The following is a 27,233-nucleotide window of genomic DNA, read 5'->3' as shown; positions in this document are numbered from 1 at the left end:
CCCCAGCTTGCTCTCTAAAATAAATAAATACTTTAAAAATTAAGCTTCTTTAAAAAAGATTTTATCTATCTATTTGGCAGAGAGAGAGAGAGAGAGACAGAGAGCAGAAGGCAGAGGGAGAGAGGGCAGCAGGCTCCCCATTGAGCTGGAGCCCGATGCAGGGCTCGATCTCAGGACCCTGGGACCATGACCTGAGTTGAAGGTAGACGCCTAACGACTGAGCCTCCCCACCTCGCGGTGCCCCTCATGCACAGATTTTTATGTCTACACAAATTTTCATTTTTCTGGGATGAATATGCAAGGTCACAAGGTGGGTTGCATGTTGAGTTCCAGAAGAAAGTGCCCAACTGCTTTCCCGAGTGGTCACCCCATTTTCTGTCCCGCTCGACCACCACCACGTGAACGATCCCTTTGTCCAGAGCCTCCCCTGCGTTTGGCTGCTACCATTCATTTTTAAAATTCTGGTAAGTGTGTGGTGGTTCATCGCTGTGGTTTCTTGTGTTTCCTGGATGGCTGATGGCACAGGGTGCCCTGTCACTTGCTCATTTCCCATCTGCATATCCTCTTTAGGGGAAATGTCTCTTTGTGGGTTTTTTGGCCCATTTTTCTAATTGGATTCTTGGGGTTTTCTACTGTCGGATTTTGAGAATTCTTTTTTTAAAAATATATCTCATTGTATAATTGTAGTTGCATGAATTTATTTGAAAGGCTTAGAAAGTATTTTTGGGCCATTTGAATAATTTCTTTCAATACCTATATCTGAGCGTCTTCTGGGAGCAAATCAGTGAGTGAATGCGACGGGACAGGACGTTAGAGCCTCCACGCATCATCTCCTCACTGAGTGGGGTTCGGAGAATTCTTTACGTATTCTGGTCTTTTGTTGGGTGTGTGGCCTGTAAATATTTTCTCCAAGTCTGTAGCTTGTCTTTTCTACCCTCTTAGCAAAAAAAAAAAAAAAAAAAAAAAAAATCTGTTTACCCAAACATTCATGTGAAAAGAATAAAATCTTGGCAAAGCCCGATTAAGGAAGTGAGAAAAGTGACACGGCCACATGAGAGATTAAGCGACACTTTTCCTGTTTTTATAGAAATTTGGCGGCATTCCCAAAGCTGAGAGGGATTGTTGATCATGTCAGGCCTTTCCAGCGGAGACGAGCCCAATGCCTCTGGGCAGGGCTTGCACCAGGGGTCTTTTCTGCCTGCATCTGGAGCAGGGAAATGCTTCTGCACATGCCATTAGCCAGACGCCGGAGTCCCAAGGGAACCACAGGAGAGCTGGGGTGTCTGCGAGGGGAGGAGCTCTCGGGGAGGCTGTGGATGTGTCTTCAGGAGTCTCGAGGGAGATCCATGGAGAAAGAGACTCACCCCTGCCAGGAGCTCTCTGCAGGCAAAGAACCAGCTGGAGCTGCCCCGGGCGGGATTGGGTCAGGCTGCCCTTGGTTATTGGCGGGGACAAGGTTGAGAGCCTGGTGGACTCCAGCAGCCATGCAGGGAGGACCCCGCCCGGGAGAAGCTGGGGCAGAGGGAGGCCGAAGGAGACCCTGGGGAGGCAGCTGCTCCCTGGGGCAGGAGCCGATGGCAGCCGTTGGAGCCACATAACCCGTCTTCCTCGTGAGGGACAGCTCTGGTGCAGAATCTCAGGGACACCACCCTCAGACCCCACGGAAGGCCGTGTTAGACGCTGCTGTGAAGAGCGTCTTGGCCACCGGCTACCTCGACACCAGATCACTGCCCTGTCCTTGAACTCCTCTGTCCTTTGCCCCAGCTCTTGAGCTCTGAGAGGAGAAGAGGAAAGAAAGAGGAAGGGGGACCAGGGCCGCCTATGACTCCTGTCCTAGATCGTCTGCGGTGGCCCCGAGACCACATGTGGTGTGTTGAGACAGTGTTCCTAGGAAAACATAGGATTGGGGAATGGGGAAGCGGGAGGAGGAAGAGGAGGAAGTCACCAAGGGTGCGGCCAAAGCTGGCCCCGAGGGGAGGCTGTCGTGAGAGGGACCCATTAGGAAGTGTGTCCACGTAACGTCGGGCAGGGTCCTGCGCCCATGGGGGTGGTCGGGTCACGAGCCCAGTCCCTACAACGTGCCAGGAACAAGGGATCTGGAGTATGGCTAGTCTTGTACCCGGCGGCCGTTGGGGGGCGAGTGAGGCAGTCCCAAGGAGCTCCTGCTGTCTGTGTGTCCTGTTGCAGCATGTCCCTGTGGCTCCCATGGGACACAGGTGCCAGCCAAGAAGGACAAGCGTACAGACCTGGACGGGATCCAAGCCCAGGCCAGGCGGTGTCTGCCCCCTCCCCATCTTGCAGACCCCGAGGCCCGTACATAAAGCTTCGCTCGAGTCCAGCCTGGACTTGGAGACCCAGAGTTAAGCCCCATCTTAGAGCTAAATGTATGGGGCAGAAACATCCAGGAGAGCTTGTCCTATAACAGTGGAAAGACGCATCAGTCATCCTTAACCAGGGCGAGGAAATTCCCTTCTATTCCTTGTTTGCAGAGAGTTAAAAACAACAACAAAAAAATGGGAAAGGGTCTCCTTTTTGTCTCGTGCCTATTCTGGATGATGGGCCGGTGCCGTGGACTTTCTTCTGAGATCACTGCTAGGGCAGATGGCGTCAAGCGAGTTCTGAATTCTGAGCCTCGAATCCCGGGGAGAGCTTCCCTTGGTTGTAACTCATGATACTTTTTTGTTGTTGTTGTTTGTTTTAAGGATTTTTTATTTATTTGACAGAGGGAGATCACAGGTAGGCAGAGAGGCAGGCAGAGAGAGAGAGGGGGGAAGCAGGCTCCCCGCTGAGCAGAGAGCCCGATGCGGGGCTCGATCCCAGGACCCTGAGATCATGACCTGAGCTGAAGGCAGCGGCTTAACCCACTGAGCCACCCAGGCGCCCCAACTCATGACTCTTCTGAGTCCTGATCTTTTGAGTCTCTGAGGTCCCGAGAGATGCAGACCTGTGGTTCGCTTTTCTTATCTTTGGTTTCGGCAGCCGGGAAAATGTGCGGGCCTGATAAAATGAATTAGGGAGTGTTTCCCCCACTTCTACTTTCTGGATGGGATTCGTAGAATTGGTGGTTGTTTCTTCTTGCAGCGTTTGGTAGGATCCTCTAGGTAAGCTGTCTAGGCCAGAGGTTTCTTCTTGGGAAGACTTTGAACTATGAATCTGGTGTCTTTATTAAGGGTTATAGAACTTCTCAGTTGATTTATTTTATCTTAGGTAAGTTTGGGTAGTTTGTGGTCTTAGGAGAATCGCCCATTTCACTGAAGTCGCTAAAATTTTGTGCATAGACTTTTCCAGAAGTTTCCTTTATTATCGTTTTAATCTCTTCAGAGTCTAAGGGACTTTCCCTCTTTCATTCCTGGTGTTAGTAATTTCTGGTTTTTCCCTGTTTTTTTTTTTTTTTTTTTCTTTTTTTTCTTTGTCAGGCCTGCTGGAGGCTTATCAATTATACTGATCCTTTCAAAGAACCGACTTTTGGTTTCATTGATTTTCTCTATTTTTCTGTTTTCAGAACAAAATTTTGATTGATTTTTGCTCTTCTCTGTGTTTCTTTTCTTCTTGCTTTCGGTTTGTTTTCTCCTTTTCCTAATTTCTTAAAGTGGGATGTTAAGTTGTTGACTTGAAACCTTTCTTCTTTTTTAAAAAAGATTTGACTTTTTTTTAAATGATTTTATTTATTGGGCGCCTGGGTGGCTCAGTGGTTAAGCCGCTGCCTTCGGCTCAGGTCATGATCTCAGGGTCCTGGGATCGAGTCCCGCATCGGGCTCTCTGCTCAGCAGGGAGCCTGCTTCCTCCTCTCTCTCTCTGCCTGCCTCTCTACCTACTTGTGATTTCTCTCTGTCAAATAAATAAATAAAATCTTAAAAAAAAAATAAATGATTTTATTTATTAATTTGACAGAGAGAAATCACAAGTAGACGGAGAGGCAGCCAGAGAGAGAGAGAAATAGGGAAGCAGGCTGAGCAGAGAGACCGATGCGGGACTCGATCCCAGGACCCTGAGATCATGACCTGAGCCGAAGGCAGCGGCTTAACCCACTGAGCCACCCAGGCGCCCCCCTCCCAAAAAAAAGATTCGACTTTTAAGTAATCTCTGTATCCGATGCAGAGCTCGAACTCACAAACCCGAGATCAGGAGTCACGAGTTGTATTTCCTGAGCCAGCTGGGCACCCCAGGACCGTTTTTCTTTTCATACATAAGCATTTTATGTTACAAAATTCTCTCCAAGCATTTCTTCAGCTGCGTCCCACAAATTCTGATTTGTTGTATTTTAGTCATAATTCAGTTTAAAATAGTTTCTAATGTCTCTGGTGACTTTGTCTTTGACCCTTGGATTCTTTAGGAAAGCATTGTGTCATTTTTTTCGGTGATGGAGATTTTTTTTTAAATTTTTATTTATTTGACAAAGAGAGAGAAATCACAAGTAGGCAGAGAGGCAGGCAGAGAGAGAGAGGGGGGAGGAAGCAGGCTCCCTGCGGAGCAGAGAGCCCGACGTGGGGCTCGATCCCAGGACCCTGGGATCATGACATGAGCCGAAGGCAGAGGCTTTAACCCACTGAGCCACCCAGGCACCCCGGTGTTGGAGATTTTTAAATGATCTTTTGGTTTTCTATCTGATTGTTTTCTGGCTTAACTCCATTACGATCTGAGGACATTTGTGGTAAAATTTCAACTTGCTTAAGTCTGTCAGGTTTGTTTTGTGCTACATGATCAGGTCTATCTGGTGGGAGTTGCATATGCAATTGAAAACACCGTGTGTTCTGTCCAACCCATTGTGGCTGGGTGGGGTGGTCTAGAAATGTCTATTAGAGAAGTGATAGATAAACATAATACAATTTTGACCTGAATGCCAACGATGGAGGGGGCAGAAGAAAATAACATTAATATTCACATAGAGGAATACAAGCCTAACTGTGTATAAAATTTTATGGTTAAAAAATTGTGAGAGAGGGACGCCTGGGTGGCTCAGTTGGTTAAGCAGCTGCCTTCGGCTCAGGTCATGATCCCAGCGTCCTGGGATCGAGTCCCGCATCGGGTTCCTTGCTCAGCGGGGAGCCTGCTTCTCCCTCTGCCTCTGCCTGCCATTCTGTCTGCCTGTGCTCGCTCTCTCTGCCCCCCTCTCTCTCTGATAAATAAATAAAATCTTTAAAAAAAATTGTGAGAGATAATGTTGGGTTGGCCCATGATGTGGACAGCAAGGAATTGCATCAAGATTAGACCAAGGAGTAGTACGAGTTGACTCCGTTTCCGAGGGAGGAGAGGGGCCAGATGTCGAGAGAAATGTCAGCTCTGAGATCTGGTCTGGCTGGGCGTTTTAAGGGGTTTCTAAAGAATCGAGAGAGTTGCAGCTGTGCCCATGGTGGGGGATGTGGGAAAGGGGTCTATGCTTGGCCAGGATGTGGGCCATGGTCAGGCTAGAGAAGGGTATTTCTTGCAGCTGAGGTCTCCTTTCCGAGAATGTAGGGCGCTGGCACCTGGAAAAACTAAGTTAGGGCCAAGAGCAGACACCTGTGAGCTTTGTGTGAAAATGTGGTTTGGGGTGGGGGTTGCAGATAGATCCCTTTCAGATAACTTATTCTAAATCTGCTGAAATCAAATCTGTGTGGTATGAGCATAAGAAGAGAAACTGCATTGGTGGCACAGACTCCCAGCCCAGAAATACATATGAATAGAGTTAGGAACTTAACAGAAGTCTTATTTCAATCTGTTGGGAGAAAACACAAAACAGAATATAGTTTATAAATAAGTTTTTCGTTTGGCATGAAACCAAGCCAGAGTTCCATCTCACACTACCCAGAAATGATAGACTCCAGATGGATTAATTATTTAAGTGTAAACATTAATCATTAAAAAATATTGGAACAGAGGCGCCCTGCTGGCTCCGTCTCGGGAGCACACGACCCTTAATCTCACCCTCGTGAATTAGTGCTCCATGTTGGGTGAAGAGATTACTTAAAAATAAAATCTTAAAAAGAATACTGGAACAAAATTGAAGAGAATGTAAAAAATTGAAATCTCACACAGCAAATGTGAGAAAAAAAGAAATTGACAGGAAAAAATAAAAGATAGGCTTGAGATTAAACATGTCTATTAAAAATGAACGTAGGGGGGCACCTGGGTGGCTCAGTGGGTTAAAGCCTCTGCCTTTGGCTCAGGTCATGATCCCAGGGTCCTGGGATCGAGCCCCACGTCGGGCTCTCTGCTCAGCAGGGAGCTTGCTTCCCCCTCTCTCTCTGCCTGTCTCTCTGCCTACTTGTGATCTCTGTCTGTCAAATAAATAAATAAAAATCTTAAAAAAAAAAAAACAAAAACGAATGTAGGGGCGCCTGGATTGCTTAGTGGGTTAGGCGTCTGCCTTCAGCATAGGTCATGATCCCGGAGTCCTGGAATTGAGTCCTATACTGGGCTCCCTACTCAGTGGGAAGCATGCGTCTCTCTCTCTGCTCCTCCCCCTGCTTGTTCTCTCACACACACACACACACAGTATCTCAAATAAATAAATAAAATCTTAAAAAAAAAAAAGAAAATATGGTAGACTGAAAAATGTGATATCAAATGGCAGGATAGAATTCAAACATATCAATCATCACAATAAATACGAACGGGTTTAATTCCAACAAATGATGGAAACTCTTAAATTGGGTTAGAGAAATCCAGTGACATGCTGTTTATAAGCCACGACTATATATATATATATATATGTATATATATATATATATAATTTTTTTTTCATGATCCTGTGTTTATTTTTATTTTTTTATTATTATTTTTTTTTTATGATCCTGTGTTTAAAACAAAGCAACACAAACGTGCTGAACCAAGACAGGGAAATACAGTCTGGACAAATGCTAATAGAAATAGAGCAAGTGAAACATGACAGAAGAGACCTTCAGATAAAAAGCACGAAGGATGTGGAGTGGGTATCACCTAGGAGAAATAGTGAAATGCAGGGAAATAAGTGATAGGTGATTGTGTAGCTAAAGGAGTACATCCAAACTGCGGGGCTGGAAAGCTTATGGAAACGGAAGGAAACTGACAAAGCACCATTCATTGAAGAGAAATTCACCTCTTCTATGGAAACAGAATAAGCCAAGCTCCCATCTTTGAGAAAAGGAGAAGCCTTCCTTTATAAAGGGAATCCACTTGAAGCAAAGATGGGAGAGACGGGTAGAAAGCCCATCCCTTCAGACCCAAAACAGTGGTGCTGGGTCATCAGTGCTGTGCTCTGAGAATCTGGGTACTTACAACGCATGGCGCTAAAGAAACAATTATCTGGGGACATGCAGGTCACAGCAAGTGTCTCCATGTGAGATTAAAATCAGCCCTGCTTTGCATTTTATTGTGATGGGCTTCTTTTCTGTGGCTTTTTAGTCATTTAACATAAAGGGATGAGAAGATAAGGATCCTCTGGTCAAATCATTGTGGTCAGAGGCCGCCTTCTCCTATAGAAGGTGTCCATCTTTCTGTTTGTGTGAACATCAAGGTTTGTGAGAAATATTTCAGTAATGGAGGGAAGTCATAGTGCGTTGACAATGTAGGAAACCGTCATTTTCTTGACGTGTACTTATTGGTTTGTTTGGGGTTTTTTTTTTTTTTTGAGATTTTATTTGAGAGAGAGAAAGCATGCACAAGCAGGAGAAAGGGCAGAGGGAGAGGGAGAAGCAGACTGTCTGCTGAGCGGGGACCCCAACGAGGGGCTCGATCCCAGGACACTGGGATCATGACCTGAGTCGAAGGCAGACACTCAATATACTGAGGCCCCCAGGCGCCCCGCAGGTCCTGCTTTAGAAGAGCTATAACACATTTGTCTCCCAGGTGTGGGTGCTCATAATGAACTTTAATTAAATAAAAGTGCCTCAGACAGTTTCTAAACTTAAAATACAATTCAAAACTTTGTTTCCTTTCAAACCAGCCGTTGTGTTGGTACTAACTGAGATAAAACAGACGGAACTTCTTGAACATCACGTCGGCGAAAATGCACAGGTTGGTCGGCAAAGGTGTGGATAAGTGAAATCGGGTGGAGAGAAGGTGAATTGGTAATGTCTTTTGAGTGTGCCTTGGCAGTGTCTGTCCACTTTTAAATTTTAAGGTCGATGTTTCTGCTCATTTTGCTTCTGGATATCTAACCAAGAGCAATTATGTGTTCTTAGTGCAAACAGGCAAATAGGAGCCTGTCCGCTTCAACATTACTTACAAAAGCCAGGGACGCCACGTTCCCAAAATGCATGGTGGTCTGGCACCTGTACGCTCCGGAGCCCCATTAGACAGATGGCCATGAGCCGTGGCGTGGGAAAACCCTCGAGACCTGTTTTTAGGCAGACGCACGCCGTGGAGGAAAATTTCAGTAAAAGGAAAACGGCGACCTGCCCCATCCGTGGGCATAGCCCGACAGGTGTACAAATACGCAGAGAAATTGGTCTGAAAAGACCACTCATCACATCTCTGGGTCTGGGGGCTGGAAATGGGGTAAGTGTATTGGTTTACTTACCTTTCCCTGACCTCTCCTGCCTGGGCCGCGGGGGGTGGGGGCGGCGGCGAGACCCCTTCAGTCTGTGGCCAGTGTGGCTCCGTCTTCCCCACCTCCCAGCCAAGGGACTGGGGAGGGTGGCATCTCCTCTCACGATGCCCGACAGTCCACTGTGGGAGTGTTTGCCCTCCATCTGTGCCATGGGATCATTGGACTTTAGGAGTCCTAGTGCCCAAGGAAAGGACCCCCCCCCCCCAACCAGGGAAAGCAGCCTTGGTCCTGTGGCAATTTGAAGATGCCTGCCTGATTTGGGCTCCTCAAAACCACCAGTAGGTAGGGGGTGGAGGTAAGTGAGCCTTGGAGGGGACTGATGGATGCTGGCTAAGGAGGGACATGGTTGTGCTGCTTGGCAATGGGGAGGGGAGAGGACGGAGCCTGCAGCCCGGGAGGCTGTCTGGGGAGCTGCAGAGCTCCCCGGCGTGATCATGAAATGGTGGGTGGCAAATCGCAGTCCCTGCACCAGGTAAAAGGATCCTGCCCAGCTGAGGGGCTGGGAGAGGGCTAAGGCTCCACAGGGAAGCCGTACTCGTCCACCAAGAAAGAAGTCTCAGAGGCAAAAGCACTTAGGAGAGCAAAGAAGGTTATTGGCAAGGTAGCCGTAAGGCAATCAGCCTTTGGGAGGACAGACTTAGCGGGGTGGGGGTGGGGGGCGCAGGAGGTGTTGTGAGGAAAACTCTGCGCGGTGATCAAGTGTTTTATCCGCCAGCAGCTGATGGCAAAACAGCACTGTCCTCACAGTGATCATGTGCGCAAAAGGCTGTGACTTATCTTTAGGCGTTGGCATTGCAAAAGTCAGGGATAAAGCTGTTTTATTTCCTCAGGAGTCAGCAATTTATGGAAAATGCTCCAAGTTTACTTTTTTGGGGGGGACTGGAAGGGGAACTCTGTGTGTGTGTGTGTGTGTGTGTGTGTCCGTCCGTCCCCGGGCATATCTGTCACCCGGATATAATAGCTCCTTACTGGAACTCTCAGTTTCCACCCTCATCTCGTTCATTCCCTCCTCTGCCCCGATCCCCTCCACAGTCTGCCCCTCTAACTCGGAGTAAAAACAGATCCTAAACAATAGTCTGAGGGCCCTGGAGAACTGCTGCTCCGTGTTTTCCCCGTGATCATCTCTCCTTGCCATTCTAGCTCACTTCTCCAATAAAATCTCTGGCATCTCTGGCAAAGGGATGATCCTTATACACGCTAGACATTCTACCACCCCAGGCCCTTTGCACTGGCTGTGCCTTCTGTCTCGAATCATCTTCCTCCCGGAGCTCCTCACGACTCGCTCCCTCACCTCCTTGTGACTTTTGCTCGGACATCACCTTCCCAGTAAGGCTGACCCTGATACCTCACTCTTGATGGCCTTGTTAAAAACAGATCCCACCTCACTTCCCAGCTGTATTTTCTTCCATATGTCACCATGTGACACTTCCAATGTCTACTGTGTGACATTATACAGATTGCACTCATTTATTTTATCTGTCACCTGCCAGGATGTAAATTCTGGGAGGGCCTGGCCTTTTCTGTCAGTCTGTTCCCTTCTGAAGTATGCATCTTGGAAGGAGGGCGCCTGGCATATTGGAGACGCTCAGGAAGTGCTTTTGGAATGGATGAGTAAACGCACGTGTGAAGACCGGAGCGAATGTTCTCTGAGGGACAGATCCAACAATGTGCGGATGTGAAGTCTGTCCCGATGAGTGCACGGGTACAATGCACCGCTGTTGGAGACACAGATATGAGCTCCCTACATCCTCCTGCCCACCAGCCTCCGCTTCCTTCCAGGAAGGACTGGGGGCCCAGTTGCAGGGAGTGCGACCTGTGCAGACAACCGCCTCCCCCGAGGTCAGGCCCCTGCTGGGGTGACCTGGGCCCCTGGTGCCTGAGCCAGGTGGGGTGTGAAGGTCCCGGCTCAGCCTGGTGCCGACAGCTGGGACAGATGGCCAGATTGATTGCCCAGAGTGCCTGCTGTGTTGGCTGCAGAGCTGTGCACCTTCTCCCTTTGTCCCTCCTCCTTCTTCCCCCTTCCTCTCTCAGGTGTCGGTCCCTAAAAACATGGCTCGTCCTCCAAATTCAGTCTCAGCCTTAGCTTCCAAAAACCCAGCCTGTGACAAATACCGACCTGAATACCAGATAATAAAAAGCAAGTAGGGGCACCCGGGCAGCTCAGTCGGTGGAGCGTCTGCCATCAGCTCACGATCCTGGGGCCTCCCCCAGATGGAGTCCTAGGTTGGGCTCCCTGCTCGGCGGGGAGTCTGCTTCTCCTCCTGCCCCTCCCCCTGCTCCTGCTCTTTCTCAAATAAATAAATAATATCTTAAAAAAAAAAGCAAGTAGAGCACAATCCCACTTATATAGAAAATGTAGTGTAAGGTGCATTTGCTTCCCTTCTCTACCTTTCTCTTTTTAAAAAGATTTTATTTATTTATTTGACAGAGAGAGAGAGAGAGAGAGATCACAAGTAGGCAGAGAGGCAGGCAGAGAGAGGGGGAAGCAGGCTCCCCGCTGAGCAGAGAGCCCGATGCGGGGCTCCATCCCAGGACCCTGAGATCATGACCTGAGCCGAAGGCAGGGGCTCAACCCACCGAGCCACCAAGGCACCCCCCTTCTCTACCTTTTAAGACACTAAAGCTCCTTCCTATGGAGAAGATTGTGAGTGTGAAGTCGGGGCAGCCCCCTTCATGAGATTTGCAGGTCATGGTAATGGACTGAGCCCCTTTCTTGAAGATGGTTCCTGTACAGAGCGGCAGCCCAGGTGTCAGGGTGTCAGGTGCCGGGGTTGAATTCCAGCCCTTGTGCTCAGCAAGACCTTGAGCAGCCCACACCCCGGGTCCAAGCCTCACCCCGGGCCGCTGTGCCTCACAAGATTCTTTTGGGAACCGAATGCTGAATGTCTAGCACGGTCTGGCCCCATCTCTGTTAGTCAGTTTTTGATCAGTACCTTTTTCCTTTCCTGGGTGCCCCTTCCCTTTCCCAGCCAGGAAACCCCACTCTGGCCTCTCCTCTTCCCTCCTGCTCAGAGCACAGCAGCCGAGGCCCCCGGGGAAGATCCTGAGCCAGGACTCAGTGGGACTGGGCCAGAGCTGAGAAATGGGCTCCTCCGGACCCAGCTGTGTGGTGCTGGGGACACAGTTCTGGGAACTTGGAGGGCAGGAAGTGAAAGGGGGTGTGGGCAGGGGAGATAGGCCGACTGCACCTCTGGTCTCTCTCGCCTGGCTCCCTTCTTCCGAATGGTAAAAATGAGGAAGTCAGGGGGCTCCAGAGGAGCGGAAAGGGAGTAGATACACCCCGGAGGAGGAGAGCCAAAGCTGCCCCATATCTACCTCTCACCGCACGCAATCTCCCTGAGTTCCCCTCCAATCCCTCCTCCACTCACTGCCTGAAGACTGGGACACTCCAGAACACGGCTTACAGCCTGCTGGGCTCAGGTCCCTTAGAGGACTCCTCCCTCATTCCACCACCACCTCCACTCTCCAGGATTTTGTGTTTTTCCAACTTGGGTCACTGCTGCAAGAGGAACCCCCAAATCGCAGGCTTCAGACATTCCACAGGTAACGGGGCTGGGAGCTTAGGGGACCCCCAGGGGACAGGGAGGGTGTCGGGAGAGCCGAGAGCGGGGACTGTGGGTCTCAGGTGGGACCGAATCAGAGGAGAGGTAAGGGGCAGCTCGGGGACTGAATGGCCAAGTGCGGATGTCAACCTCCCCTCCTTTCCCTGCACTGGGCTTGGAACAGGGTGGCCTAGCCTTGCTCACAAGCCGGGACGTGGACTCAGACTCGTTCCAGCCCCACCTCGGCTGGAGCCCTGACCCTGATACTCACGCAGTTCCCCCTTAAGCCCAACCACAGCTATGAGCCCGGAGTCAGCTTGAATCTTGGCAGCAGCCCAAACCTGAAGTTGACCCTAGACTCTGGTTCTGGTTTCGGTGCTAGGCCTTGCCCAGCACACCCACGGCTCCCACAGGAGCCCCCGGCACACCCCAGGCCAGGACCGGAGGTTTTACCTGCACCTTCAATCCCCTGCTCGACCCGCCCCCCTGCCCCGTGCCTGGCTCTGACCCCACTCCCAACCTCACCGGTACACCCAGAACCACCTCCAAGCCTCTCTCCACCCTGGGCTCCTCTTTGGCTCCGTCCGAACCTCAACTCCGAATCCCAGCCTCCCCCGCAGGTCCGGCCTCTGCCTCTGCCTGGTCCCTGGCCCTGCCTTTCGGCTCCGCAGGCCGCAGTCTCAATCCCAGCATGTCGACGCAGTATGAAAAATTTCAGCACTCGGAGTGCGAGAAGCAGAGCCAGGGGCCTGGAAATGGTAAGTGGAAGGGGAAAATGTTCCCGCCTTAAACTGCCCCCCATCGTGCAGAGGATTCCTGCTGTGATGTCTCATCTGTGCCCCTACTGTGCGCAGTTGGAGGGTCTCCTATTGGAGGGGGCCCCGGCCCCAGCCTAGGGAGCCCCAGGGTGAAGAGGATTCAAGGTCCTGAGAAAGACAGGGACAGGGACAGGGAGAGCCACAGGGGGCCTGGGTTCTTATACTCTGGGGAAGAGCATCCAGGTTTGGAAGGAAACCTCACCTGTGACCCTGACCGTGCAGGTGAGTTAAGCCTTTGAAGGCCTGGCTGCCCCAGCTCGGTCTGGGTCCTTCTGTCCCCTCCCCCAACTGTGATGGGACCTTGAGTGTCACCATCATCCCCCATCTGTGGGTCCTTGTGTACGAGTGTCCCTGCGGGCATGAGGGGCCCGTGTGACTGAGGACTTGTGCTGGTCCAGGAAGGGCCAGAGGCCTGGGTGTCCTCTGCCCCACAGCACCCTGGGACAGCCTCCCACCAGCTTTGCCTGTACCACCCCCCCTCTCTGACAGGTCCCTGGGGCTCTCTCCTCCCCCCAGTCTCCTGCCCTGATGCCCTCTCCTCTCACAGGGCTGCCTCTGCCTCGGCCCTTCCTGAAGCAGCTGTGCCCTGGCCCTCGGCTTCTGCTGTGCTCCCTGGGCCTCAGCCTCCTCCTGCTCGTCGGCATCTGTGTGCTGGGATCCCAGAGTGAGGGTCGCAGGGTGGGGAGGGAAGAGAGGACGCACGGGGCGCTGGGGCGGGTGGGTGGCAGGGAGGGACAGTGGCCTGTCGGGTGGCTGCTGGCTCTGCACTTATGGGCTGGATAACCTAGCCAAATGACCTGGCCTCTCTGAACTTTGTTTCCTGCTCTGGGATTCTGGATAAGGATACCACCTGTCCCCTCCAGTTGGGTCATGTGAGGACGCAGGGAGTCAAGCCATGTCACGTGGGGGGCTCAGCGCCAGTTCTCAGAGGGGCCGTAAATCTCAGCCCTGCTTGTCCCCTCCCTGCTCAGATTCCAGGTTTCGGAGGGACCTGGCGACCCTGAGAGCAACTTTCAGCAACTTCACTGCAAACACTGAGGCCGAGGTCCAGGCGCTAAGATCCCAGGGTGAGCCCCGCACAGAAGTGGCTTGGGACAGGGGGGCTGTAGGGGAGGCGGCGCTGAATCTGGAGGCCCACCAAGTCCCCCTGTCCTGCAGGAGGCAAAGTGCAAGAAGTGATAACATCTCTGAAAGCCGAGGTGGAAAATCAGAAGCAGGAGGTGCAGGCAGGTGAGCTCCTTCAGGACCCTGGGGCTCCGGGGGTGGAGACTGGGGTGGGGGCAGCTGCAGGGTCCTGAGTGCCTGCCCCTCCAGCCCGTAGCTTGAATGACAAGGTGTTTTCCCTGGAGAGCAAGCTCGAGAAGGATCAGCAGGAGCTCAAAGCAGGTCAGCAACCCCAACACCGCTCCCCTCTGGGGGGGGGGGCAGCTCCCCTCCACCAGGGCGGGGTGTGTTGTGCTGGGAGGGCATGGGGTGGGGGGGGTGGGGGGATTCTGGGGCAGACCGGGGCAGGGCCATCGGGCTACCAGGGACTAGCTGAGCCCCAGGCACCGCCCCCACCGTGCACCTGTGTGTGTCCCAGGTCATTCCGATACACTCCTTCTGGTGCAGCGGCTGGCCAGAGACCTGAGATCCCTGACTTGCCAGATCGTCGCTCTCAAGAGCAACGGTGAGGGGTGTGAGGGGGTGCGCGTGGGCTGGGCCCCATCTCCTGCTCCTCCCTCCCGGCGCGGGCGCTGTGTCTCAGACCCTCCCTTGCCCTGGCCCTGCAGGGTCTCAAAATACCTGCTGCCCCCCTAACTGGCTGGAGCACGAGGGCAGCTGCTACTGGTTCTCCGGCTCCTCCGAGAAGACGTGGGCAGATGCGAACCTGTACTGCCGGCAGGAGAGCGCACACCTGGTGGTTGTCAACTCCAGAGCCGAGCAGGTGAGTGCCGCAGGGGCGAGGGTCCCAGGACGTGTCCCATTTAAGGAAGCGGTTCTCAACCTCGATGCAGGGCGGAATCACCTGGGGGGCTTGACATCCGCGTCCCCGCCCCCCCCCCCCACACAGTTGGCTGAGCCACCCTCGGAGGATTCATCGCGGGTTATTGGAGGAAACAGCCCCAGCCTCAGCAGATGGAGGGGACATGTCAAGCGCAAGGAGCTGGCTGGGCTGGGGAGACCTCACCCTTGGCCTTCTGTCGCCCCAGACTTTTGTGCAGGAGCACATCAGCTCACAAACGTGGATGGGCCTCACTGACGCTGACGGAGCCTGGAAATGGGTGGACGGGACGGACTACGAGACCAACTTCAAGTAAGCACGCCCTGGCTGCCCGTGCCCTTCTCCCGCCTGGAGCTCTTGCTCCTGCAGGGTCTGGCTCTCAGCCCCTCATTCCCGGGTTCCCCCCCACCTCCCCGGGGTGCCCTCGGACCGTCCCAGCAGGTTGCGGTCCTCTCCCCGCAGGAACTGGAAGCCAGACCAGCCAGACAACTGGGATGGGCACGGGCTGGGCGGGGGCGAGGACTGCGCGCACTTCGAAGTCGACGACGGCAAGTGGAACGACAACACCTGCCAGAGGGTCTTCCGCTGGGTGTGCGAGACCAGCCTGGGCAGGGCCAGCTAGCGCCACGGGGGTGCCTCCTGAAGACCTCCCGGTCCAGGGTCCAGACTCAGGGAGGGGGAGGGGCCTTCCCTGAGACCCTTACCAGGCGGTGGGGAGAGGACCAAGCCCGTGGAGGTTGGGCTGCTGCCACCACAATGTTCTTCTCCTTGGCGTTCAAAAGACTCTCTAGAGTTCTTCAAGGGTTTGCCTTTTTAACCTGGTGCATCGAGGTGTCATGACATATAAAACTGTAAGACATTTGAGGTGTCCATCATTGTGATTTGGTAAACATACACCCTGGGAAGGGGTCCCCCATCCAGTTAATAACCTCACATGTTTGTCTCTTGTGTGCATGTGAACATGTAAGTTCTGCTCCCTTGGTAAATTCCAGTTATACGATATGTCACCTGTCGTCACCGTAACATCATCAGACCTTATTCAACCACCAGCCGCAAGCTGGCATCCCTTCACCCGCCTCTCCCGATCTCCTCACTCCCCGGCCCTACCAACCTACTCTCTCTTTCTATGAATTTGACTTATTTCTTTTTTCCGATTCACATATAAATCCTACAGTGCAGTATTTGTCTTTCTCTGGCTCATCCGCTCGGCACGATGCCCTCAAGGTCCCTCCCTATTGTTGCAAAGCGTAGAATTCCCCTCCTTCTCGTGGCTGGACACGGCTGTTTTGTGTACACAGCACACACCCTTATCCAGGTGTCCACTGCGGGACATATCAACTGTTTCCACATCTTGGTTGCTGTGAATTAGTGCTTACAATGGATATGGAAGGGCAAATACTCTTTGATACTCTGTTTTCATTTCCTTTGCCTGCATGCCCTGAAAATGGCGTGGCCAGATCACGTGGTAGTTCTGTTTCATTTTTTGTGGAACATTCTTACTATTTTCCAGAGTGGCTACACCAGTTTGCGTTCCCACCAACAGTGCATGAGGATTGTAAGTTTTTTTTTTTTTTAAATCTTAAAAACAATTTTATTGCAATGTAATTCCTACAGAAATTAATATGTAATATAAATATAAATATACCCATTTTTTAAAAAATGTTTTTTTTTTTTTTTAATTTGACACTGAGATAGAGAGTACAAGTAGGCAGAGAGGCAGGAAGAGGGAGAGGGAGAAGCAGGCTCATGCTGAGCAGAGAGTCCGATGCGGGGCTCTATTCCAGGACCCCAAGATCATGACCCGAGCCAAAGGCAGCCGCTTAACCAACCGAGCCACCAGGCGCCCCAAATATACCCATTTAAAGAGTAGAGATGACTTTTGACAAATGTGAATAACTCCCGCCCAATCTAGATACAGAACGTTTCCATCTGCCCAAAGTTGCCTTACGACCTTGGTTGTCTACTGCTTCCTGTCCCCAGGCAGCCAGTGAATGACCTGCTTTCTTTCGCTATTGATTGGTTTTGCCTGTTCTAGGTTTTCACACTATATGCTCTTTTGCAAAACCTTATGTAGCTCAGATGGCCTGATTTTCAGCAATCTTAACACAGCAGAATGGAGAAGGCTGGGTGAGGCCTTGGACAGTCCTCTGTGACTGTGAAAGGAGCATTTCCTTTTTACAAGCATTTGAGTTCAATTCTTTTCTGTCAGTTAAGAGCTGTGTACACTTAGGGTGATAAGGAAAGGCAGAGCCCAGAGCTGCCGTGAAAAGCTGGTAAGGTGTGTTGGTTAGCGATTACTGCATAACCAACCACTCTGACTAGCAGGGGCTTGAGGCAAAAACCACCGTGGAACTGATGGAAAACTAGAGGCAGAAGTTACATTTGAAAGAAGTCTAACTTCAAGGGCACCCAGGTGGCTCAGTGGGTTAAAGCCTCTGCCTTTGGCTCAGGTCATGATCTCAGGGTCCTGGGATCGAGCCCCCCATCGGGCTCTGTGCTCAGCGAGGAGCCTGCTTCTGTCTGTCACTACCTGTCTCTCTGCCTACTTGTGATCTCTGTCAAATAAACAAATAAAATCTTTAAAAACAGAAATAAATACCATAAACATAAAGTATGGCTGAGGTAGGGAGTATGGACTTTGGGGAGAGCAGAATGCAAAGGGACAGGCAGGTAATTAGCATGGATAAGAGGGAGGTGGAAGGAAGATCTGGTTTTTGGACTGGAGGGACCACGTTGGGGTGATGGTTTTTGAGAAGAAAAACAGAAAAACAAATGTACAGAAAAAAACAGTCCCATGACACAAACCTATTAACATGAAAATGGGAATCTATTTTACCCACAATAGTTTCAAAATCTGAAATATAGGCATTGGATGTCTTTGAAGAAAACCTTGACACTGACTGAAGGACAGAAAACAAGACCCAAACGCATGGACAGTCACGCCTGCCATTGGAGTGGGAAGACTCAGTTTCATCAAAACGTTGGTTCTCCCAGTAATTTTAATGCCATTTCAAGTCAAACCCCAGTAGGGTTCTCTCTCTCTCTTTTTTGAGTCAAAGTTTTATTTTGAAATAATTTTAGATTCACATAGAAGTTGCAAAAATAGGGCACCTGGGAGGCTCAGTGGGTTAAGCCTCTGCCTTCGGCTCAGGTCATGGTCTCAGGGTCCTGGGATCGAGCCCCAGAGTTTGCTTCTCCCTCTGCCTGCTGCTTCCCCTTGTGCGTTCTCTCTCTCTGTCGAATAAATAAATAAAATCTTAAAAGAAAAAAGGAAAAGTTGCAAAAATAGTAAAAAGAGTTCTTTTGTACCTCCTCCCCTCCCCCGATGACGACATCCTATGGGACTGTAGTAGAATTCTCAAAACCAGAACATTGACATGGCTACAATACTATTAACCAAACCACAGGACTTTCAAGGGGTTTTCACCAGTTTTGTTTTAATTTTTTTTAAAGGTTTTATTTATTTATTTGAGAAATCACAAGTAGATGGAGAGGCAGGTAGAGAGAGAGAGAGAGGGAAGCAGGCTCCCCGCCGAGCAGAGAGCCCGATGCGGGACTCGATCCCAGGACCCCTAGATCATGACCTGAGCCGAAGGCAGCGGCTTAACCCACTGAGCCACCCAGGCGCCCTGTTTTAATTTTTTTAATATTTTATTTATTAGAAAGATAGAGCAAGAGCACAATAAGGGGAGCAGCATCGGGAGAGGGAGAAGCAGGCTAAGGCAGGGAGCCCGATGCGGACTCGATCCAGGACCCTGGGGATCAGGACCTGAGTTGAAGGCAGGTGCTTAATTGACTGAGCACCCCCCCCCCCCGCCCAGGGGCCCCGGTTTCTCCAGTTTTAAATGCATTCTTTGATTTGTTGGTCTTTGTTGGAGAGTTCTAGAAATGTTACCACCTGTGCAGATGAAGCAGCTATGACGGGATTCAGGTTGCAGCTCGGTCAGAGCAACTGAGTACTGCTCCCGCAGGACTCCACCCTGGGGGGTGACGGTCCGTTCTCCACAGGCTAATCTTGTCACCTTGCCAAGGTTACATAAGTGCAGTCCTACGATATGAACCTTTTGGGCTTGGCTTTTTTCCCTTGGGCATTTCCTACCACCGGGTTGAGTGGCAGCTGAACCCCAGGGACTCCTGGGCCCACCCTGAGGTGCCCTCTGAGTGGCACCTGGGAGACGTTAAGAGAAAACTCTGGATGCGTCCTGGGAAATTTGAGAGCCAACATGCCTTTCTTGGCAGGAACAGGCTGGAAGCAGAGATCCGGGACTGGAGCTGCCTTGGGTATTACGGGGTTAGGCTGCCTCTGGGGGCAGGGACGTCAGAGAACCTGCAAGCCTGGAGGGCTTCATGGAAGGAGTGAGCTTCCCCAGTGGCCCCGGCATCAGCCGAGGGAACAGTGCCTACAAAGCTTAAGGGCCTGTGCAGGTTTACACGCTCCTGCTCAGGCTTGAGACTTGTAGGGATGACCCTGCAGGGGAGGAGTGGGCAGAGCTGGGGGTGACAGTCCCAGGGAGGGCCGCCTCCTCCTCCTGAGGGCCGCTGGTGCGGGCGCATACCATGGGGTCTTGGAGGCACCAGCAGCAGACCCCACGGAAGAGCCAGTGTTTGGAAGCCCGCCTTAAAGATCATCCAGAGCCCCCCTCCCCTTTATTTCTCTCCCTCCTTCACTTCAGCCCTGGAGGAGCAAAGAGAAACATAGCAAGGGGACGGGGAGAGAAAGAGGAGGAAGAACAGGGACAGCACAGCCATGTCACCCATCGCAGCCCCCACTGCCCCGCCCCCAGTGAGCGGACCAATGCTTAGGAGTCCCAGCTTGGGTTCCGGCTGGCCTGGGCATGTCACAGCTGAAGAGGAGACCGTGAGCAAAACTTAAACGACCGCTTAATTGTAAGCACACCCAAGACACTCTCCAGCTGTGCGGGGAAGAGAGACTGAAGCAGGTGTGCGTTTGGACTGTCGTAAGGGAGGGAGAGAAAGAAAGCTGTTTCTTGATTGTTCCCTACCATATAGCACCTACCTAATGAGCAAGTCATACATAGATATGGGAGAATTATAAGGAGAGTTATTTGCACCTCGAGGACAACAAAATCTAAAAGCTGGAGGAGACGGATGGCAAACCGGCAGCAGGTCGATCTGCTAAGGTCGTCCACGGGACAGGAAAGCGGCACAGACTTCACATCAGAGAAGATCGTGTACAGACAGTCAAAGGAGGATAAACATGGCAGTGGATAAGCCGATTCTACGGATTGTATGAAGTTGCCTTAGAAGTGAGGATATCTAGAACGAGGCAAGTTCTAGAAAGGAAAGTAATGTGGGTAGATTATCTGAAATAGTTAAACCAGTGCGGAGCTGGTACGTGAACAGAGACAGTTCAAAAGAGCTGAACAAAGAGCCCAGGTACATACAGGGGCTCAGCACGTGATAAAAGTGTGGTTTACTCCACAGAGGAAAGAAGATTCTACAAGTAACGTGTTAGCAAGTGGACGGGCACGTGGAGAATGAGAATCAGATCTTTCTTTTGGTCCTTAACGTAAACGAGTTCCAGGTGACTCGAGAGGTCAATGTAAAAATGGAAATAATAGAAGCATTGAAAGAAAACCGGGAATAATTCTCCCATAATCTCAGAGTGAGGAGCCTTTTAAAAAGTATGACGCTGTGGGTGCCTGGGGGGCTCAGTCGGTTAAGCATCTGCGGTCTGCTTAGGTCATGATCCCAGGGTCCCAGGATCAAGCCCCACATCCCTGTCCCTGCTCAGCAGGGAGCCTGCCTCTCCCTCACCCACTCCCCCTGCTTGTGTTCTCTCTCTCAGTGTGTCTCTCTGCCAAATAAATAAAATCTATAAGTAAAGTGCAAATGGCTCTTAAACACATAGAAAGACCCTCGTTTTCTATCAAGCTGTCACAGAATAAAAAGGGTTTTTTTTAAGGTTACTTATTTGAGAGAGAGTGTGAGCACATGAGCAGGAGGGAGAGGGGAAAGCAGAATCCTAGTGAAGTGGGGAGTGGGATCCAGGGCTCGATCCCAGGACCCTGAGATCACCACCTCAGCCGAAGGCAGACTTTTTTTTTTTTTTTTTTTTTTTGTGAGAGCGAGCACAGGCAGACAGAGTGGAAGGCAGAGTCAGAGGGAGAAGCAGGCTCCCTGCAGAGCAAGGAGCCCGATGTGGGACTCGATCCCAGGACGCTGGGATCATGACCTGAGCCGAAGGCAGCTGCTTAACCAACTGAGCCACCCAGGCGTCCCAGCCGAAGGCAGACTCTTAACCCACTGAGCCACCCAAGCGCCCAGAGACCAAAAGGTTTTTTAAACTCACTATATCTGTGGGGGTTTGGGGGAACCAGTAACTGGCCCACAGAGCTGCTGGGAGTGTTGGTACAACCCCTCTAGAAAACAGTTTGACAAAAGCAGTTAACGTGAAACAGCAAACAATCACCGCTCATGTCTCCCACAGATACACGGTGTATCCTTCCCAAGCCAGTCGATTTACAACCTAAACGTTGTAAATCCCGGGGACGGCAAAGCTGTCAAGTGGAATGTCATGCCCGTGAGAAAGGAAACCGCTTGACAGAGGAAGATTTCCAAGTTGTGAAATGGGAAAATCCAGGTAGGAGCGGTGTACGAAACATGCTACTCTTTGGGTAAAAAAAATAAATGAATACATTTGTGGATGCATAGGGTCTCCCAGGAGGAGTACATGTGAAAGGATGGTGCTTGGGCTTCCAGGGGAGACTGAGGGGTAGACAAGCAAAGGAAGGGAAAATCTCCGTGGTGTCCTCTGTCTTTCAGCCTTGCTGTCCTACACCAATGTTACTAATTTAAACAAACAAAACAAAAATGCAGAAGATCTAGGAGCTGGTCCGTGTGTACAGCTGAGTTTCCTTGATCTTAAAAATAACTAGGTTATTCTTTTCTTTTCTTTTTTTTTTTTTGAAGATTTTGTTTATTTATTGGAGAGAAAGAGAGAGCGAGAGCATGAGCAGGGGGAGGAGTGGAGGAAGAAGCAGCCTACATTGAAGAATCGATGTTAAGTGATATCTGAAATCTGAGCAGATTTTATTATTTTTTAGGTTTATTTCTTTATTTTAGGGGGGAGGGGCAGACGGAGAGGGAGAGAGTCTTAAGCCCTATGATATTCCATGATGAGTGCAGAGCCCTACAGAGGGCTCGATCTCAGGACCCTGAGAGCACGACGTGAGCAGAAGTCAAGAGTCAGGGGCTCAACAATGGAGCCAACCAGGCCTCCCAAAAGATGAGCGGGTTTTGAAGAGGGGTGGAAGGAGGAGAGGCAGGAGGAGATCTGGCCACACACATGAGAGATGCATGCATTCAAGGTTGATCATTCCCCTTTCTGAGAAGAGGACGCCTAGGCTCAGAGAGGCTAACCAACTCGCCAGAGATCACACAGCAGTGCAGCTGGGCTGTAACCAGAACTCATTGCTCATTGCTCAACTCAAAGAATTGACAGCCCTTGCCCATTAGCCTGTCACCAAGGAGCCCAAGCAGGGGCAGGGGCCTCGGCTCCTGGAGGGTTGGCCCCTCCCACCCTCCCCCATCTTGGTCCCCCTGGGGCATTAGGTGTCCAGACTGGGAAACCCTCAGGATATTCATTCATCCTTTTCTTTACAAACCCTCAGCACAGCCAGCCCATAGGTCACTGGCTGTGATGGGGGGGGGGTGTCTTCCTGCCTTGTCCTGCTAGTCTGTTGGGGTGCCCGTGAGGGCTCGTGGATCTTGTGCACTGCCTGGGAGGTGGCTGTGCCAGGCAGAGCCCTGAGTCAGGCGCCACAGTCACGAAAGAGCTCTGTAATAAGCACTTGCACTGGTGAGAGGAAGGTGAGTGGCTCCCCTGGACCCGGGCAAACTTATCTGGAGCCATCACAGTCCGGAGACTTCAGGGTCAGGAAAGGCAGAAGGTGGAGGAAGGGTAGACGGCCTCTGGCCCCTTCCAGTCCTGCTCCTTCTCCCTGGGAGGCCCAAAGGAGGAATCAGGGAGCTGGGGAAGGGGGAAAGGAGAGGAAGCAGCCCCAGAGGGTGGTGCCAAGTGTCAGCCACCCGTGGAGATGGAGGTGGGGGGAGGGGAGCAGCCCCACCTGCCCCCACACCCGCCTGTCCCCCTCCCGCCCACACAGACTGCAGGACCCAGGATAGGGTGCCTCAAGAAGCAGATGGTGTGATCCAACCCTATAAGGGGATTTGACTGCCTTCTCTTCAAGCAGCCATGGCCCTGATCTGGGACAGTCACCTGGCCGTTCTCACACCCCAGTCACGTGTGGCCTTCCCTCCTTTTCCGGCTTGGTGAACTCTGGGTTCTCTCCCTTCCCTCTTCTCCCCCTGTGGGTCCAGGGGCCCTAGCTTGTTGGAGCAGGGCTTCACAGTGTCCTCACTGGGGTCTCCTGAAGCGCCCACACCCCACCCTGGGATCTGCCAAGGTTCCTGGGCTGCTGGTCCACACCCACTACCCTGGTTTCTCCCAGCTCCAAAGCCTATGGCCCCTGGGTCTGCTGGCCACTCTTAGCCTCCCACAAATTCCTTTAAGGACGCAGAAATCTTTAGATAACTGTCCTGATGGGAGACTCAGGGTTTGTCCTGAGCTCCCTTTGCCCGCACACACCGTCTGCCACATCTACTTTGTGGGGGGGGGGGGGCTCTGTGGGGGGAGGGGAGCGTTTCCCTCTGAGGTCCTTTGCCAGCCTCTCATCTGATAAGCACAGATTGTCTCTGATCTGCTGAACCACCAACCCAATGCACACTCAGTCTTCCTGTCCCCAGAAATCCGACCCCATCAATGGTCTGAGCTCAGATCCCTGGGACAGGACGCACAGCAACGACTCCCCGCTTCCTTGCAGGTCCCCCCTCCCCAGGTGGCACCACATATCTCCAAGCCCCTGGGGGCTGGCTCTGTCCCGGCGTTCTCTCTGGACGCAGTCAGCCCTGTGGCCCGTGTCACTGCTGTTGTGGTCTGCTCATCCTGAAAGTCAAAGTGCTGGAAATCGAAACAGCTTTTCTCTCCTCCACAGACTGCCTCTTGCAAATTTACAGTCACCTTGCTCTTCACAATGTGGCTTCCATCATGAGTTTTGCAAATACATTCAGAAATCCAGCTGAAATTTTGTCTTGGTTTATGTGCGTATCTGCCCAACTCAGGAGGGAGTAGCTAAGTGGGGCTTGATGTTGGGGACAGAGAGGCCTCATCGACTGCTCCAAATGGTATTGCCTGCTTGCAAACGTTTCATTTAATATCTTGGATTTTCTAACTGCGTAACATGTGCTTTCTAAATTTTATTTATTTGTTTGAGATTGAGAGAGAGAGCACACAAGCTAGGGGAGGGGGAGGGAGAGAGGCAGCTCCCCACTGAGCAGGGAGCCCAATACAGGGCTTGATCCCAGGACCCCAAGATCATGACCTTCGCTGAAGTCAGATACTCAATGGACTGAACCACCCAGGTTCCACTAAAGTGTATTTTTTAAAATTAAGAACAATAAATATATGATATTGAAATTACTAATTAGAAATTTTCACCAGTTCTTACAAGCTCTCCAGGTCTGGAATGAGTGCATCAGGTCATGCTGTAACTGTCACACACACACACACACACACAGACACATCAACAACAAAGACAAAATCAACTACAGCCTGGTTGCGGGAGGCAGAGTCATGGGGAGCCACCAAGAGGAAGCTGCCCCAGCTCCGAAGAGTCAGAATCCTGGGGGTGGGCTTGGTTAGATGAGTGTGTGTGATTGGTGACAGGGTCTGGATATTAAGAATATTAATGTCCAGAAGGTAGGGTAGGGACTAGGAGAAGCTCAACTAATCTGGGACAGCTGATGCATCAGAAAGCTCAAAGACTGAACAAAAAAGTGTGATGTTAAAGCTACGTTTTCACAAAGCAAAACAATAACAATCAGCACCCTGAACTTTCTTCTGAGTGGCAAGAATATATTTCAAAAGAAGACTGCTCCTGGGCGTCTAGGTGGCTCAGTTGGCTGAGCGTCTGATTTTGGCTCAGGCAACGATCTCAGGGTGCGAGGATCGAGTCCCACCCTGGGCTCCCTGCTCAGTGGGGAGCCTCTGTCTCCCAAATAAATAAATAAATAAATAAAATTTTTAAAAAAGAGAGAGAGAGAGAGAGATTGAGAGAAGTCTGTTACCTAATTTTAAGAGCTGGCCCGTGCTGGCTCTCTGATTTTGCAAATAAACCCTCTGCATTCGGAGCTACCTGAGACCCTCTTCTGATAAAGGACTTGGGTTTGAGAAAGATAGAACTGCTCGTCGGTGATCCTACCGGCTTTTCTAAGTTGTTTCTGGAAACAAGGAGGCTTAGGTGAGGAGGGGATGAGACTGTGGAACAGGGTGTGGCCCTTGTAGCTTTGGATTCGTTGGAACCCGCATGGCAACCCTACTTAGAAGAACTGTCTGGTTAAAAGCTGCAGGAAACCTGTGGATTGGGTGATGCAGAAAGGTCATCCTGGGACCAGGGTGCCCCACACACCTGTTCAGGGCTGAACTGTGTCCTCCCAGGAGGTGTTGAAGTCCCAGCCCCCCCCCCCCCCCCCGCATCCGTGACTGCGGCCTTATTTGGGAACAGGGCGGCTGCGGATGCGGTTAGTACGATGGGGTCGCTGTAGCTTGATCCAGGATGGCCGCGGTCCCCGGGGGAGGACAGACGCAGACACAGAGGGGAGGACACCAGGGGCCACCCAGGCAGCCCGGCAAGGACCGTCGCGAAGCACGGGGGCCAGGAAGAGGCCAGGGTGGGGGTGTCCCGTCCGGGATGTGGAGGGAGCCGGCCCCGCTGGCCTCCGGGTCCTGCTGGCCTCAGGGCCCCGCTGCCCCGCTGGCCCGGGACTGGAGGCTGCAGCCTCCGGCACACAGCGGTCCCCTTCTGGGGCTCTGTCGCTCCTTGGTCGCCCTAGAGACCAACAGCCCACCCACGGCTGGGAAGCGGCTGAAGCCGAGACAGGCCGGAAAGGAGCGCTGGCGCCTGCGGGGCCTCGCAGTCCTCCACGCGGCTCGCTCGCCGGCCGAGCCCTGCAGCCCGGCATGCCCCACCGCCTCTTCCCGCGTGGTCAGGGACGCAGGTCGGGGCAGCCCCGCCCCCTCCCCGGCCAAGCGCCGTTAGGATTGGTTTAAACATAGAAGGACACGCCCACTCTCTTTTGCCGGTGATTGGCTCAGGCGTAGACACGGGACTCCATTCTGGCCAATGGTACGCGAGGGTCTGGCACTGGGCGTGGGGTTGTGTGAAAGCTTGTCTTCCGGGTGGGAAGAGGGAAAAGGCGCGGGACTGGGGCTGCGGGCGTCGCGCCGGCTTGTACTGGCCGAGGCCTCGGGCCCGGGGGGACGACCGGCGGTGCCCCAGTTACTGGGATTGCGGGTGTCCGAGGGCCCGAGCTGGCCGCTCTGGCCGCGTCTCCTCCGCGTGCTGTTCGGTTGCGGCGAGGGGCCGCGGGGTTGGGCGTTGCCGCGGGATGGAGCGGCTGCGGGGCGAGAGCGAGACCGTCCGGTGAGCCGGTCCGCGGGCGCAGCTCCGGCTCCACCGCCTTCCGCAGGCTGCGCCCGAGAATCGGGGCCCGACACCACCTGCCCTCCGGGGCGCGGCCGCGGCTGCCTGCAGTGACCCAGGTCGGGAGTCTGTGCGCGACCCTCTGACCGCGCGGCCCGGAGAGGAGTCGCGCCGCCCCGGAAGGCGGAGAGGACCGGATGTGTGTGACACTAGGCCGCTTCTGGTTGTCCTCCGTGGGCAGCACGTCTGTCCGGCTCTGCTCTGCCGCAGCTTCCCTGGGCCCTGCGGAGCCGGCGCGGGGGGTGGGGGGGGGGCAGCGGGGAGTGGGAGGGAGCCGGCCTGCAGGGCCCATGGGACCAGTCCCAGCGTCCCTCACCGACCACCAGTCACAGCCCGTCCTGAGAGCCCAGCAGGTCTCTGTTAACCGCTGGGCCTGGGATTAACCCCCTCCTGCCTTCCCGGTCCTCATTCCACTGCTGCTCTAAAGGATTTTTCCTGGATTCTTAGGATGTCTGTTTTCTTCGAGGTAAGGTCTGCTCCATCACATTAAGTGAAGCCAAAGAAGGACTGGGTTACAATGTCCTCTGTGTCTTCCTGCTTGAGAGTCACCCCATTTCCTGGCCTGGCCCTTGGAAGCTGCCCGTATCAACATGGTCACATCCACATGGTGCATTTTGTAGAATTATGGTAAGGCAGGCAATGAATCAAACTCCTGATCTGTTTGGGATCTGGGAGGACTCAATCCATCTCTTGCACTCCTCTGAGGTGCAGAGGAGTAGGTGCTGTCTTACCACCACCTGTTTTAGGGAGGAGGTAGCTATTTGCACAGGTGGGTGAAATAATTTGTTCTAGGTCATACAGCTGGAAGGTGGCAAA

General features: G+C 52.3%; 1 protein-coding gene across 1 annotated transcript in view; it reads left to right on the top strand.

The window, feature by feature from the left end:
• Nucleotides 1-15,715, top strand: part of LOC309852212 (uncharacterized protein) — a 31,586-nt gene extending 15,871 nt beyond the window's left edge. Inside the window, exons 12-21 of the mRNA XM_082708514.1 lie at nucleotides 11,665-12,052; nucleotides 12,660-12,809; nucleotides 13,417-13,533; nucleotides 13,841-13,936; nucleotides 14,028-14,099; nucleotides 14,184-14,255; nucleotides 14,452-14,538; nucleotides 14,642-14,796; nucleotides 15,062-15,165; nucleotides 15,316-15,715. Coding sequence (XP_082564640.1) covers nucleotides 11,665-12,052; nucleotides 12,660-12,809; nucleotides 13,417-13,533; nucleotides 13,841-13,936; nucleotides 14,028-14,099; nucleotides 14,184-14,255; nucleotides 14,452-14,538; nucleotides 14,642-14,796; nucleotides 15,062-15,165; nucleotides 15,316-15,475 — 1,401 coding nt within the window. The 3' untranslated portion in view covers nucleotides 15,476-15,715. The remainder of the gene's footprint in view (nucleotides 1-11,664; nucleotides 12,053-12,659; nucleotides 12,810-13,416; nucleotides 13,534-13,840; nucleotides 13,937-14,027; nucleotides 14,100-14,183; nucleotides 14,256-14,451; nucleotides 14,539-14,641; nucleotides 14,797-15,061; nucleotides 15,166-15,315) is intronic.
• The last annotated feature ends 11,518 nt before the right edge of the window (nucleotides 15,716-27,233 follow it).

This window comes from Mustela nivalis (assembly GCF_964662115.1).
Source record: "Mustela nivalis genome assembly, chromosome: 17".
Taxonomy (NCBI): Eukaryota; Metazoa; Chordata; class Mammalia; order Carnivora; family Mustelidae; genus Mustela; species Mustela nivalis.
Note: the sequence above shows the minus strand (reverse complement) of the source record. Positions and strands in the feature narration are given on the sequence as shown.